This window comes from Lactuca saligna, chromosome 1, assembly GCF_052625555.1.
Source record: "Lactuca saligna cultivar CGN05327 chromosome 1, ASM5262555v1, whole genome shotgun sequence".
Taxonomy (NCBI): Eukaryota; Viridiplantae; Streptophyta; class Magnoliopsida; order Asterales; family Asteraceae; genus Lactuca; species Lactuca saligna.
The window spans coordinates 26,747,953-26,762,749 of record NC_136417.1 but is presented as its reverse complement, the minus strand read 5'-3'; the positions used below and the strand labels follow the sequence as shown (position 1 = coordinate 26,762,749).

The 14,797-nt window shown below is 34.2% G+C and overlaps 1 protein-coding gene and 1 pseudogene across 1 annotated transcript; both read left to right on the top strand.

Moving 5' to 3' along the window:
* Window positions 1–4,333: 4,333 nt before the first annotated feature.
* LOC145029817 (uncharacterized) lies at window positions 4,334–8,710 on the top strand. The gene is made up of 7 exons (XM_078978276.1): window positions 4,334–4,575; window positions 4,903–5,058; window positions 5,320–5,394; window positions 5,522–5,680; window positions 5,792–5,875; window positions 6,106–6,249; window positions 6,386–8,710. The coding sequence occupies exons 1-7, from the start codon at window positions 4,467–4,469 to the stop codon at window positions 8,602–8,604; spliced, it is 2,946 nt and encodes a 981-aa protein (XP_078834402.1). The 5' UTR covers window positions 4,334–4,466; the 3' UTR covers window positions 8,605–8,710.
* A 429-nt stretch (window positions 8,711–9,139) lies between these two features.
* LOC145003991 (receptor-like protein 1) lies at window positions 9,140–14,061 on the top strand (annotated as a pseudogene).
* Window positions 14,062–14,797: the final 736 nt, after the last annotated feature.

The following is a 14,797-nucleotide window of genomic DNA, read 5'->3' as shown; positions in this document are numbered from 1 at the left end:
GTTGTTAACGGACCTTGAAGCTTCTCAGATGGCTGCTACTCGACTTTATTGTGATAATCAAGCTACACGGCATATAGCTAACAACCCGGTATTTCACGAACGTACTAAACATGTTGAGATGGATTGTTATTTCGTTCGAGAGCGAGTTGAGTCTGGGGAAATATTTCCAGCTGCTATTCACACCAAAGATCAACTAGCCGACCTTTTTACCAAACCACTTGGGACTGACAGATTTCGTTCTCTGTTGGGCAAGATGGGCGTTCGTGATCTCCACGTTCCATCTTGAGGGGGAGTGAAGAATATGACCGAGATTATCTTATCTTCTATTGTGTTTATCTTATATTTATTTATTCCTAGTTTCTTGATAGGATTATGATCTTTTCTTTCATGTTTATCTGTTTGGGTCTCTGGTATATATGTACTCTTTATCAATTGAATAAAACACACGACCTGGAACTAATTATTCCAGTTGAACCCTTTTTTTAGATTTCTATAATGCTAGTGACTTGACTTTGAACTATTTTTAGAAGTTAAAGGCTTTGAAGCCATCACCTAATCAGATATAAGATGGTTTTATACTTGAAATACCATATATAATAAAATCCTGTCCACCTGTTTTGCTAAATACGGGAAACAGCAATCTACTTTCATTTATTTGTTTATTATAACATCCTACTTAACTGTAGCAATGTTACTGTTTCTATTAGACAATATTAGAAATCGAAAACATGAAGACAATTATTGATCATTTACAAAATCTGTAAAGAAAGCTGCTTTTGACTTGAAAAAAAAAATGCATTCCTAGTATACAATTGGCTGAATAACCATTGAACCAGAAAAACTATACTAAATTTTTGTCATTACCAACTCAAAAGAAAAACAAAATCAAATGCATAGAATAAGATTAGGAAACCAAAAATCATCAATGTGTGAATTTGTATAGTAACATACTTCAAGAAATCAAAAACCAATTACAAACTTTCTTTCCTTTATTATAAATAAATATCCAGATGACACTTGACAATATAATCCAACTCATTTTTTAAGGAAATTACGTTTTTGTCCTTTGATTCATATGGATATCGTCTAATTAATAGTTTAACTTCAGAGTCTTTAAGTCATCATCTCATCTGTTAAGATAATGAAGATGATCATTTTGCCCCTATCACTTCATGTTTTCCTTCAAGAACATTGAAGTCATGTATGATTCTGGTTTCACTTTTAAAACGCAATCTTGTTGATTTGGTGTTGTTATGATTCTAAATAGTGTTCTTGAACATAACAATATTAGACTTAGTATAAGTGGGACAAAAACTAATTGCAATTAGTTGTCCCAACAGTTTGTATTGTATTTGACTGCATTTAGTCTTGTTAAAATTCAAAAAGAACAATATGTTGTATAATACGAACATAGGAAAACAAAGATGTAATTTCTTCACCCTGTATTACTCAAAAAGACCTAATTTACACTTTTGGTCCCTGTGAAATATCGTTTTTTCGGATATAGTCCAAGAAAAAAAATTAAGCATTTTTCGTCGCTATTTCGTTGTTTCTTAATGATTCTTATTATAAATTTCTTCACCCTGTATTACTGAAAAAATAAGCAGACTCACCTTGAAAAGAGTGCAAAGGTGAAGTTGGCATCTGGAGAGTTGATTGGGAGCCAACCTGAGCACTAGGTTAATGAGAAGTCTTGGACCATATTTGTAAGTTACTATTTTATACTAATTATATGTTTGTTGGACCATATTTTAGATAAATGAATTAGAGAGCATGTTGGAACGAGAAGTGAAGAAACGGGAGGAAATAGAAGCCAATTTTGATAGTGAGGTGAAGTTATGAGAGGACATGGAAAGCCGTCTTTTTGAAAAAATGAATGATCTTTTGAAGAAATTCACCGAAAGATAAAAGGTAAAATTTGAGGGCATATATGGTATTTGACAATATACAAATATCTCTCTAGCTAACATCTCTCAATGATAGGTGTGGAATCCACGAGCTGCTAATTAAGAAGGAAGTCTCTGTTGGTTGTTGACAATATTTGACTATGGATTGAAATTTATAGGTTTAATGTATGTGAAATGATTGAAATTTATGGATTTACTTTTATATTTGTTTGTTTTAAAATATAGATTTTAATTTCTTCATTAATTTGTAATTTTTTTTGTAATGCCAAAATCCGTCGCTAATCTGTTACAAAAAAATTTGTAGTCATTTCGGGATTCCGTCGGTAATCCGTTAGTAAGTTATTTCAGATTTTGTTGGTAATCCGTTAGTAAATTTTTCCGTCGGTAATCCGTTGCAAACAAATTCCGTCGGTAATCCGTTGCAAAATAAATTTTGTTGGTGATCCGTTACCATTTCCGACGGAAAAATTCGTTACTAAAAATTAGCCATAGCTGTTGGAAATCCGCTACAAACAATTAGCAACAAGAATAGTCCGACGAGTTTTGGTGTGTTACAATTCCGTCGGTAAAGAGCATTAGTGACGGATTACCAACGGTTAATGCTCTTTTTTGTAGTGGTGTGAATTGCAGAAGTCTCAATCGATTTATTTATTAACATTTAATCGAATATTTGTCTTTCTGAAATAATGATTTCTTCGTAAAAGCCTAATTGTCTTGTGACACAATTTATATAATCATATTAAATATTTAGATATACATAATTCACGAGATTGTTATCATTTCCCATTTATTATTAGCAGTTAATGACTTTTGGGTCAATGGTTGTTCCAAGAGTCTTTTGTTTTTGGCTCTTGTCCTCAAAAGCGTACACAGTTTGTAGGAATATACGCATCATAGCACATATACATACTGTTCAATTTAGCCGGTTAATATTGGATAATTGTTGTTATTAAAGTGGTATAAGCTAGTGGTTAAGTGATAAAAGCTATTAGAATAGCCGTAAAAATAAATGAAGAGTAAAAATGCATGATAAAACAATAAAAAATAAAAAAAAATGCAAACATCAATATGTAATTCACAATAAATCCTAACCATCAGGATGGGCTTTCAATTAAATACCCGAACAAAAGAGACTTTTATTGAATACCAACAAGAAACTAGAGAAGGAGAACAAGTCAGCAAGCTATAATAGACCTCTACCCCTAAATGAGTCCAAAAAAGATTACAAACGTCTGCACATATCTATAAATACAAAATTTTAACACCATTGAATAAAGTTTCTTCACAAGGCATCTTTTCCTCAAACAAGACAAAGTATATAACATATAATCGCTCCATTTGTCTTGAAAGTAAGAAATGTTTGATTTAATATATAGCTTTTTGTTTTTTTCTATTTGTTACCAAATATGTAAATGCCAAAAAAGTGACACAATAAAGGATATTTGTTGATAATAAAAAAAAAAAAGTTGTCACTTGTCACTGTTAATTCGTAAATTGTTAATTGGCAAAAAAGTCAAATTAAATTAAAATATTATCAAAGATAAAATGATGATTCTTTTGAAGACAACAAAAGAATAGAGAAGTGCTGGCAATTTCTGAGACGATTATCATTAAAGAGCAGAAATTAAGCATTATTTACACCTTCAGAAAGCCACGAATTTGAGTATGAGCACTGTAGCTACTAAAATTGAGCGTTGGGCTTCGAGTTGTAATTGGTGGTTGTTAATGATGATGATTGCTATTTTAATATTCCGACCTACACAAGGAGGTTGCATAGAAGAGGAGAGAAGAGCCTTGCTGGACATCAAATCCTCTTTTATTAACTCATATGATTCAAATCCAGAACAGCTTCTCCCCACATGGATTGATTATGGCAATGGCAGCGAGTGTTGTGATTGGGAGAGGGTCAAGTGCAACACAACCACAGGCCATGTCACAGAGCTTTCTTTGTGTAACGTGAATGAAATATCAAACCAACATGTAAGCTATGGGTTCAGGGGATATTGGCCATTGAATGTTTCCCTCTTTCTTCATTTTGAAGAGCTAACAAGTCTCAATTTGTCAAATAATTATCTTGATGGTGCGATCATGAAAACAGGTACCACTGTATGTTTTAATCTTTAAGTATACTTTTGAAATTAATATTCAATAGTTGACCAATTCCAAGTAAATCAGCTCAATTTATGAACACACACCATCATCCGATTAGTTCTTGAACCCAAAGATGGTTATACTTACTGAGTGGTTGGTAATTACTTTTGTAAACATGCTCAAAATTTACACTTATAAATATCGAAAGAATATGATAGTGGTAAATTAAACTTTTCTCTATTGCAGAACTTGGAAAGTTGAAAAGTTTGAAAAAGCTAGAGATACTAGACCTCAGCAGGAATTTTGATATTGACAATGGCATCCTTTCTTCAGTGGGTGCACTCACTTCACTCAGAATTTTGGATCTTAGCACAACCGACTTGGAGGGATACTTCCCTATTAATGGAAAGTTTTATAGTGTTACTATTCGATCATTTTACTTATCATACGTGATACAAAGTTCTGAAGATGTTTGCACCCTTTTTTTTTACGTATATTGCAGAATTTGCAGCTTTAGAAAACTTGGAGATGTTGGATCTAACTGGCTGCCACTTTAGTGGTACATTCCAAATACAAGGTAATGAATACAGGAGTTGAAAATATTACCCTTTTCTTGGGACAAAGAAAATTGCAATGAAGATTTATTTTTAGGACAAAGATAGTACTCTACCAAAATACCATATATACAATCAATATCAATTGGTATGCTATATAATTATTTTTTGTGAAGTGGAGTATTCCATCTCCATGGTAGAATTAGTCAACTAACAAGCCAACTTCCAAGAATTCTTTATGAATTATGTTTATTGACAATATTGAATGGATATAGATATGTATTTAAATAATTTTTTTCCCACCAAACTACACCTCAATGTAATATGGAATCATTGAATCGTTATTGCAGGCTCTGAGAGGGTTTCAATATTGAATAAGTTAGAGATTTTGAACCTTGGGGGCAATAACTTCAATGATAGCCTTATTACATCTTTACGTTTCATTCCATCACTTAAAACTCTAGATCTTCAAGGTATCCCGCTATCTAGATCATTTCCAGCTCAAGGTATGCATGCTTTCACGACCCATTACTTAAAATAAGTTTGTTCCTCGCAAAATGAACATAATAGACTTAATCTCATTTGCATCTCATTGTAATGTGAAATCTTAAAACATCTTTGCACTCTAAACAAGGCTACGGGCTACCTACTGATGATGATGAAAAGTGGCTAATGCAAAATTGCATGAAACTAGCTTCGATCAAAGTGGCTATCCAAAAATAGTCTTCATAATACATGATATATGTTTTTTTTTTTAAATATGACAGAATTAGCTCATCTGACTAACCTCGAGAAGTTGGATTTGAGTTTTACTGGGCTGAAAGGAATACCAAATATCGAAGGTAAACAAAGAATTAGCTTCTCCTAGCCTATTTGAAAGTTGATCAATGCTAAAATTATTTGGCAACTGCAAACTTTAATTATATAAGACCATGATTTCTCTAATATCGAATTCCCCCTTTTTTACAGCTTGTAAGCAATTATCAAGATTGAAAAGGCTGGAGAGTATAGTTCTTCCCTCTAACAATTTCAACAAGAGCATCATATCCTGCCTAAGTTCCCTCCCATCCCTGAAGATCCTTGATCTTTCAGTTTCTTTCCCATGGGGAAGTTCCTTTCCCTTCCAAGGCATGTTTATCATAAAATAATTGTTTTTTTATCTTCATTAGTTGGTACTTTTTAATTTCAATTTGTTCTCAAATCACTTTATTTAATTGTTTGACACATTTTCTTATCCAGCTAATTCAGAATTCGATATGTTGCCTACTTTGGAAGCCCTGTTCCTGAAAACTAATGGTTTCCATGGAACACTACCAATGGAAGGTTGTGCCTTTTCTTTTATCATTCCTTAATATTCATAATTATAATTTCTTTAAGAAAATTGGTCAAGTACTTATTAAAGTCATCAGAATGATGAACGATTAAACACATGGGCAGGTGGCCCCAACCGCTTATCTAGCTTCAATAGTCAATGATACATGATTTGTAACAAATTCTTTTCAGGTATTTTGTTTAGTAACCTAGATATGTAACCTTCTCTTGCTTTCATCTAGCTTTCACATCTTTGCACAATCTGGAGGTCTTAGATTTGAGGGAGAACAATTTTGTTGGGATCATCCCATCAGCAATACAGGCATTATCTTCCCTAAGAGTTGTCTCATTCGCTAATAATAAGCTCAACGGCTCATTACCAGATGGTAAGTGTTTGGATTGTTTAAAACAAAAGTATAAATACACTGTTTTAATGGAATGGTCAACATTACCTTTCCTGCATAGTTAATCTTTCTAACAATGTAAGTGACAACTTGAACCACATTTTTTCCCTTTTGGCAGGCTTCTGTGAATTGAAGAACCTCCGTGAGTTGGATCTTAGTGACAACATGCTCGATGGAAGTCTCCCTCAATGTTTCAATAGTCTATCATCTCTTAAGTTGTTAGATATTTCTTCAAATCAATTCACAGGCAAAATTCTGCCATCACTCATTGCTAATCTCACGTCTCTTGAGTACGTTGATTTTAGTCATAACAAATTTGAAGGTTCATTCTCATTCAGCTCGTTCTCCAATCATACAAAGCTTGAGGTAGTTGTATTTAGCAGCGACAACAACAAATTTGAGGTGGAAACAGAAGAGCCTATTGGTTGGATTCCAATGTTCCAGTTGAAAATTTTAGCGCTATCAAATTGCAATGTGAACAGGCGTAAAGGACAAGTTGTTCCTAGGTTTCTACTTCACCAACGAGAGTTCATATTGGTAGACATATCTCACAACTCCTTGGAGGGACAGTTTCCAAATTGGTTGATTGATAATAATGTGAATCTACAAATTCTTAATCTAAGGAACAACTCCTTTGGTGGTATTATTCTTATGCCATTACTTACGAATTCTAATATGAACGGTTTGGATATCTCTGAAAATCACATGAATGGTACTATTCCGGAAGAAATGCAAAAGTTCCTTCCTTACATATCTGTTTTAAATTTGTCTAGGAATTCCTTAAGTGGTGTTATCCCGTCTTCAATATGTAATTTGAGTGAATTATTGATAATGGATTTATCTGACAATGAGTTATCAGGAGAAGTCCCAAAGGAATTTCTTACAAACCACTCTCAAATAAGTATATTAAAATTATCAAGGAACAAATTGCATGGTCAGGTACTATCAGGAAACTTACGCTTGGGTAACTTTCGTAGAATTCACTTAGATAGCAATAATTTCACAGGGGAAATTGGAACTAAGAGCACGGAAATTTATGAAGGTCTGAGTGTTCTGGATATTAGCAATAACTTTTTTACTGGCATGATCCCTGCTTGGATTAGCAACATGAGAGGAGTTGATGTCAGGTGCGAACTCCTGGCAAGAAATAATAGTTTAGAAGGCAGCTTTCCATGTGGAACAGCTCAGTTCTCGTTTCTGGATATCTCACAAAATTCTTTCTCTGGGCCCATCCCATCTTGCTTAGATTTGCAATATATGGAGCATCTTCATTTGGGGTCTAATAGATTCACAGGATCGGTGCCTAATGCCTTCCGCAATTTGACTAATGTTTTGACTTTGGACATAGGCAACAATAACTTATCAGGCATGATTCCCGAATTTCTTGGAGAACTATCCAAATTAAGGATTCTTCTTTTGAGAAAAAATAACTTTAGTGGTGTGATTCCGAAGCAGTTGTGCAAATTAAGTAATGCAAGCTTGATAGATGTATCTTATAACTCGCTCTTTGGTTCAATACCTGGCTGCCTACAAAATATTACTGGTCCTGTCCACCTCGCTTTCATAGAAAAAAGCCTTATGACTTACAGTATTATGTCATTTTATACTCACGGGAGTGTTCTAAATAAGATGTTTTATCCCCAAAGGCTCAATTGGATGTTTGAAACACAAGACGAAGTTCGGTTTACAACAAAAAGCCTCTCTCTCCCCTACAAAGGTGACATTCTTGATATCATGTCGGGATTGGATCTATCATGTAACAAACTTACAGGTGAAATTCCAGAAGAATTGGGGTTGTTAACACAGATTCGTGCTTTGAACCTATCTCACAATCAGCTGATTGGACCTATTCCAGTAAACTTTTCAAATCTTGCAAATATAGAGAGCTTGGACCTTTCTTTAAATGGTTTGACTGGAAAAGTTCCATCAGAACTCATTAAGCTGACTTCTCTGTCTATTTTCAATGTTTCTCACAACAATCTATCAGGCAGACTCCCAGAAATGAAATCACAATTTGGTACATTCACAGAGGCAAGCTATGAAGGGAATCCACTTCTTTGTGGACCGCCACTAGAGAAGAAATGCACGACTAATTCACAGGTGACCCATCCATCAGTTGAAGAAGACAATGACAAATGGTATGATATCAACATGACATCTTTCTATGGAAGTTCTAGTTCCACATGTATTGTGGTATTATTTGGATTTTTTGCACTTCTTTACATCAATCCTCACTGGCGTAGAAGGTGGTTGGACTGGGTTGAAGATTGTATGTTCACATGTTATTACTTCTTTCATAAATTAGTAAGCAAGCTTGCCACTCCCTTTCACAAATAGGTACTCCTTAACGTTAATGTCAAATAGAATATACTCAAACTTGCTTTTGTATGTATTTATTGGTGTTTGTTTTGATATATGGATGATTGTATAAATAGGCTAGTAATTTTGAGAGTATATGCAAACTGCAATGTTGGTTTTGCTTACAAGCCATCTATTGCTACATAACATATGTTTCTGTGTGTTTGTGCAACAAACAAGAGACTCTACACGTAACAAAGAAGATACTCTACACAATCTATTACTACATTGTCCACACATATGACACATAGAATAGGCTAATGTTTTAATAACTCACTAGTAAGTATTGTATTTCAGATAAATTGAGATTTGTGTCCGAAGGTTTCCAAACAAACAAGCCTATCTTTTTCGACTCTGGTTGGTACGTACATTGTATTTAATGACATGGATATAAAAGAAAAGCATGTTAAATTTGAAATACGCTAGCGTTTATAGTGGAGAACCGGATTCCCAATGCATAGCGTAGGTTCGCTTTCTGAAGTGATATTTCTACCCTATGCTCGGGTTATCAAAAATGAGGTCTAGGATAATCCTAAAAGATACTTACGAATCTTGGCAATGTAAGCCAAATTGCAAGAAGATTTATGAGTTCGTTAGAGAAGAAGAAGAGCTGAGAAAAGGGTATGTTCGGCTCAAAGAGAAGAGTCGTATTTGTACATGACAATTAGAGTTTCTGTCTTCTAAATTAGTTAAGTAAATCCCAAAATTAATGACATAATCAATGGTTTTCAAAACTGGCGAGATTTGCTAATTTAACCATAATCACCCACTAGAATTCAGATATTTCACTATGATACTAATTCAAATTTCCAAAGACAGAGACTCTACCCCTTGGACCTGCTATGACCCCCTTGACCCCTACCATTTTGTCGTACCAACTTATAATACAATCTTATATATGTATGCACTCCACACTCTCCAAACATATAATATATAGTAAAAATTATAAACTTTTTAGCTCACATGTTAGTTCCAACTATACAATATGCGTGGTTACACTAAAACCAGCAACAATCCTCTTTCATTTTAGTTTAACCCACAAAGTAACATAACATTAATCTAAACAAATCAAAGCAGTACATAAAGGAAAATCTCGAAATGATTGAGTTCTCATCTTAGTATCTTACACATTTCAAATACTCGAGAATCAGGGTGTTCTAAGAATTGAACCCTTCAACCCAACTAAATACCTGAAGATAAAATACATACTAGTTTATTGAACTTTCTAGCAAAATACAACTTGACACTACTATAAAGTTGGGTATTCTAATCCTATCATGACTGTATCAAGGTCAAGCCTCCAACCTCTTGAAATGCATCTACAATTCATAATTACGTAGGTATTTCCTTTACTTCATGTATCTACATATACATTTATCAAAGAAATTGTAAGACCCTATCGAGATTGAAAAGGATGAAGAGTTTAGATCTTTCTGGTAACAGTTTCAACAAGAGCATCATATCATGCCTAACTGCCCTCCCATCCCTCAAGATTCTTCTTCTTTCATCTTCTTTAATAATGGAAAGTTCCTTTCCTGTCCAAGGCATGTTTATCTTAAAAGAAATTAAATACAAATTATATTTATTCATTTCAGTTTATGCTAATTGTTTTTATCAAACTCTCTCTCTCTCTCTCTCTCTCTCTCTCTCTCCCTCTCTCTCTCTCTCTCTCAGAATTTCTTAATTTGTCTGATTTGGAAGTCCTCCTCTTGAGCAGTAATGGTTTCAATGGAACAATACCAATTGAAGGTAAAGTTGTTTCATTGGTACTTAATTAACATAATTATTATTGCAATCAAAAATGACTTGTAACATGTCCATCTTCAGGGTTTTCGTTTAGTAACCCTCTTTTAATTTGTTGTCATCCAACTTTTTCATATTTCCAGCATCTGGAGGTCTTAGATTTGAGTTGGAACAGTTTTGTTGGCAGCATTCCATCAGTAATATGGGCATTATCTTCCCTAAGAGCTCTCTTATTTTCTGAAAATAATCTTGATGGCTCATTATCAGATCATGGTAAGTTATCTAAAGCATGATGCACATTGCACTATTGTGATTATTTTGTAACCTTACCTTTCCTCGATGATTAATCTTTTTGAAGTCGTATGAACATGCAAATGCAAGCCATATTATATATTTCTTGAAGGTTAATCTTTTGTAACTTAATTACCTTTTCAGTTTCATGGCTTAGGCAGAACATTTTTTTTTCTCGTTTCACAGGGTTGTGTGAGTTGAAGAACCTCCATGAGTTGGACCTTAGTAACAACATGCTCCATGGAACTCTGCCTCAGTGTTTGAAAAATCTGTCTTAAGTTTTTGGATATTTCTTTGAATTGATTCAGGGGAATACTTCCGTCATCACTCGTTGCTAATCTTACATCTCTTGAGTACATTGATTTTAGTCATAACTTATTTGAAGGTTCATTCTCCTTCAGCTCCTTATCCAATCATATAAAGCTTTAATCCATTCGATTCAGAAGTGACAATGACAAATTTGAGGTGGAAACAGAAAAGCCTGTAGGTTGGATTCCAATGTTCCATTTGGAAATTCTTGAGCTATCTAATTGTAATATGAAAATGCCTCCTGGGTTTCTACTTCAACAACACAATTTACGGCAAGTAGACATGTCTAGAAACTCATTGGAAGGACACTACCCAAATTGGTTGGTTAAAAACAACACCTATCTGGAACGTCTTGTTCTAAGGAACAACTTGTTTGGCAGTATGCCACTGTATAGGAATGCTAATATGAAGTGGTTGGACATGTCTGGAAATGGAATGATAGGTACTATTCCTGATGATATACCAAAGTTCTTTCCTAACATACGGTATTTGAATTTGTCCATGAATAGTTTAAGTGGTGTTATCCCATCCTCAATTGGTGAATTGAGTCAATTATGGATATTGGGTCTATCTGACAATGAGTTATCAGGAGAAGTACCAAAAGGGTTGTTTACAAATGTCTCTCGGTTGGATTTCTTAAAACTATCAAATAACAAATTGCACGGCAAGGTACTCTCAGGAAACTTAGTAAACTTGGGTAACCTCCATTCGGTTTACTTAGATAGCAACCATTTCACAGCGAAGATTGGAATTAATAGTAGCAAGGAAACTCATGAATATCTGAGAGTTCTGGATATTAGTAACAACTTGTTCACAGGTATGATCCCTAATTGGATAAGCAACATGAGTATGTTGTCTGAACTTCTTGTGAGAAATAATAGTTTCCAAGGCAGGTTTCCTTGTGGAGCATCTCCATTTTCATTTCTTGATATTTCACAAAATTCTTTTTCTGGACCCATCCCATCCTGTTTGAATTTGCAAAATATGAAGCATCTTCTTTTGGGTTCCAACAAATTCATTGGATCAATGGCCAAATCCTTTCGTAATTTGACTAGTGTTTTGACTTTGGACATTGGCAACAACTACTTGTCAGGCAGGATTCCGGAATTTCTTGGTGAACTATCCACTTTAAAGATTCTTCTTTTAAGAAAAAATAACTTGAGTGGCTCTATTCCGAAGCAGTTGTGTCAATTAAGTAAAGTGAGTTTGTTAGACTTATCTGGTAACTCACTTTCTGGTTCAGTACCTAGCTGCCTTCAAAATATTACTGGCCCAACTCACCTTGCTTTCCTAAAAGGTGTGATAAGTTGGTATTCCCTTGATTCCTCTTACAGCTATGGGGGGGGGGGGGGGGGGGGGGGTAATCTATTGTCGCAATATACAGTCGGCCTTGATTACATGGCATTGGAAACAGAAGATGAAGTTCAATACACAACAAAAAGGCTTTTTCTCAACTACAAGGGTGACATCCTTGATTACATGGCAGGATTGGATTTTTCTTGTAACAAACTTATAGGTGAAATCCCACAAGAACTCGGATTCTTAACCCAACTTCGTGCTTTAAACCTGTCTCACAATCACCTGATTGGACCTATTCCTGTGAACTTCTCAAATCTTGCAAAAATAGAGAGCTTGGACCTTTCTTCAAATGGTTTGACCGGAAAAGTTCCATCACAACTCTTTAAGCTTACATCTCTATCTACTTTCAATGTTTCTGACAACAATCTCTCAGGCAGACTCCCAGATATGAAAGCATAGTTTGGTACTTTTACACTGGCAAGCTATGAAGGGAATCCACTTCTTTGTGGACCTCCACTGGGGAAGGAATGCACAACTACTAATTCACATGCAGTGGCGTATGCCTTTAAGGGCCAGGAGGGGCCACGACCCCCGTGATTTTTAGATTTTTATTATCAAAAGATTATAAGATAACTTGTTATTTGAGAATAAAACAACGATTGGCCCCTCCAATAATTTTGAAAATAGGTAACAAAATTTTTATGGCAATGTAATCAACAACACCGACTAGGAGATAAGTGCATGTTTGTAAATTGGAATAATATGTTATTTAAGATTAGATACATGTGTTTACCCTCATAAAAATGAGAAAATTAAAGAAATAAATTATCTTATTTCCATATAATGATCCGTTATAATCAATAAGATAAAATAGGAGTTAAAATAGAAGAAAAATGGTTGCAGAAAATAGAAAAAGAAACCATTAAAAGTTCAAACGAGGTGAACAACAGATCTTAAATACTGAGTGAGATGCATCGCCTTTCATCGGAGAACATTGACACTGCCAGCTTTCACCTTTGTCGTCGTCGTGCCTCATCCACAACCACCGCCCACCGCAACACACTTTCTATCTTGATTTGGGGGTTAGTTTCCTTTGCTTTTGCTTTTAAGAGTGTCACAAGTATTATTTATATTTCTTTATGTTTCGATGGCTTTTAGTATTTTTCAAAATTAAGTTAATCAATTACTTGTTGGAGGTTGTGCCTAGGAGTTTTTCCCATACGCCACATTGATGATTGATTTTTTTTTTAATGTTTATGATGGTGTTTGTGATTTTATTCAAGGTTTATATTTTATTCAGTTTTCAATATATATATATATATATATATATATATATATATATATATATATATATATATATATATATATATATTAAACACACAGCTAAGTATAATTACTCTATGGTGGTATGATCCATATTTTTTATGTTTAACTATTAGTACCATTAACACAAGTTTAGTTTTATGGTTTACAACATTTTAACTTTTTCGGGTATTACCTGTTTCGGCCCCCTTCCTAATATTGTTTGTGTTCCGCCCCTGTTCACATGTGACCAATCCATCAGATGAAGAAGAAGACAATAAGAAATAGTATGATATCGACATGACATTTTTCTATAGAAGTTTTGGTTCGACGTATGCTGTGTTTTTGTTGGGCTTTGTTGCGCTTCTTTACGTCAATCCTTATTGGAGCAAATGGTGGATAGACTTGGTTGAAGACTGTATGTTTACATGTTATTACTTCCTTTTTGTTCTAGTGAGGAAGCCTTCCCCGACCATTCATAAGTACGTGTAGGACCTCCTTTATGCAAATCTCCTTTCATGCCTGTTCCTTCTTCACTTTCAGTTATGTTTCTATTGTGCATATGATTTTCCTGTTTTATTTATGCTTCATTGTGCACATGGATTTTGTGTTACGTTTCTGCTCTATTTTGTATAGTCTGCCAATTTCCAGTAACTTAGACAACATATTTTCTGCATTTTGGATGATACATCCTCCCTCAACCTTGAGATATAATTGCATAAACACCGGGTTTCTCTTATATTTTGTTGAATCCACTATCTTTGAGAGAATTAGTGAAGATGTCACTGCCCATCCATAGTTCTACAATAGGTTAATAGCTTCAACTTGGTTTTATTTCCATGAGTCGGAAAATATTTAAGATACATATACATAACTATAACAATTAGAAACCAAGTGCCTATAAAATTAAGTTAAGATTGGTAATTTGTATTCAAGTTTTTGTTTATATTAACTTTCGACAAATTATTATTCTACTTTTTGCAACAGGTTGCTGTAATATGAAGACAACTTATAAATCTTAAGTTACTTTTGATGAAATTTGTTAGCTGTAGTTTTAGGATTTAAAAAATTTTCAGGTTAAAAATTGAAATTACAGGAGGCTTAGGTTTTTGATTTCCATTACCATTTCCTAATCCACTATGACTTCTCCCCATGATGACTTGTATACCAAAGCAAATGTTCAGTGTATCGAGACGAGAATATAGATAGAAAATGTTTAGATGGGTAA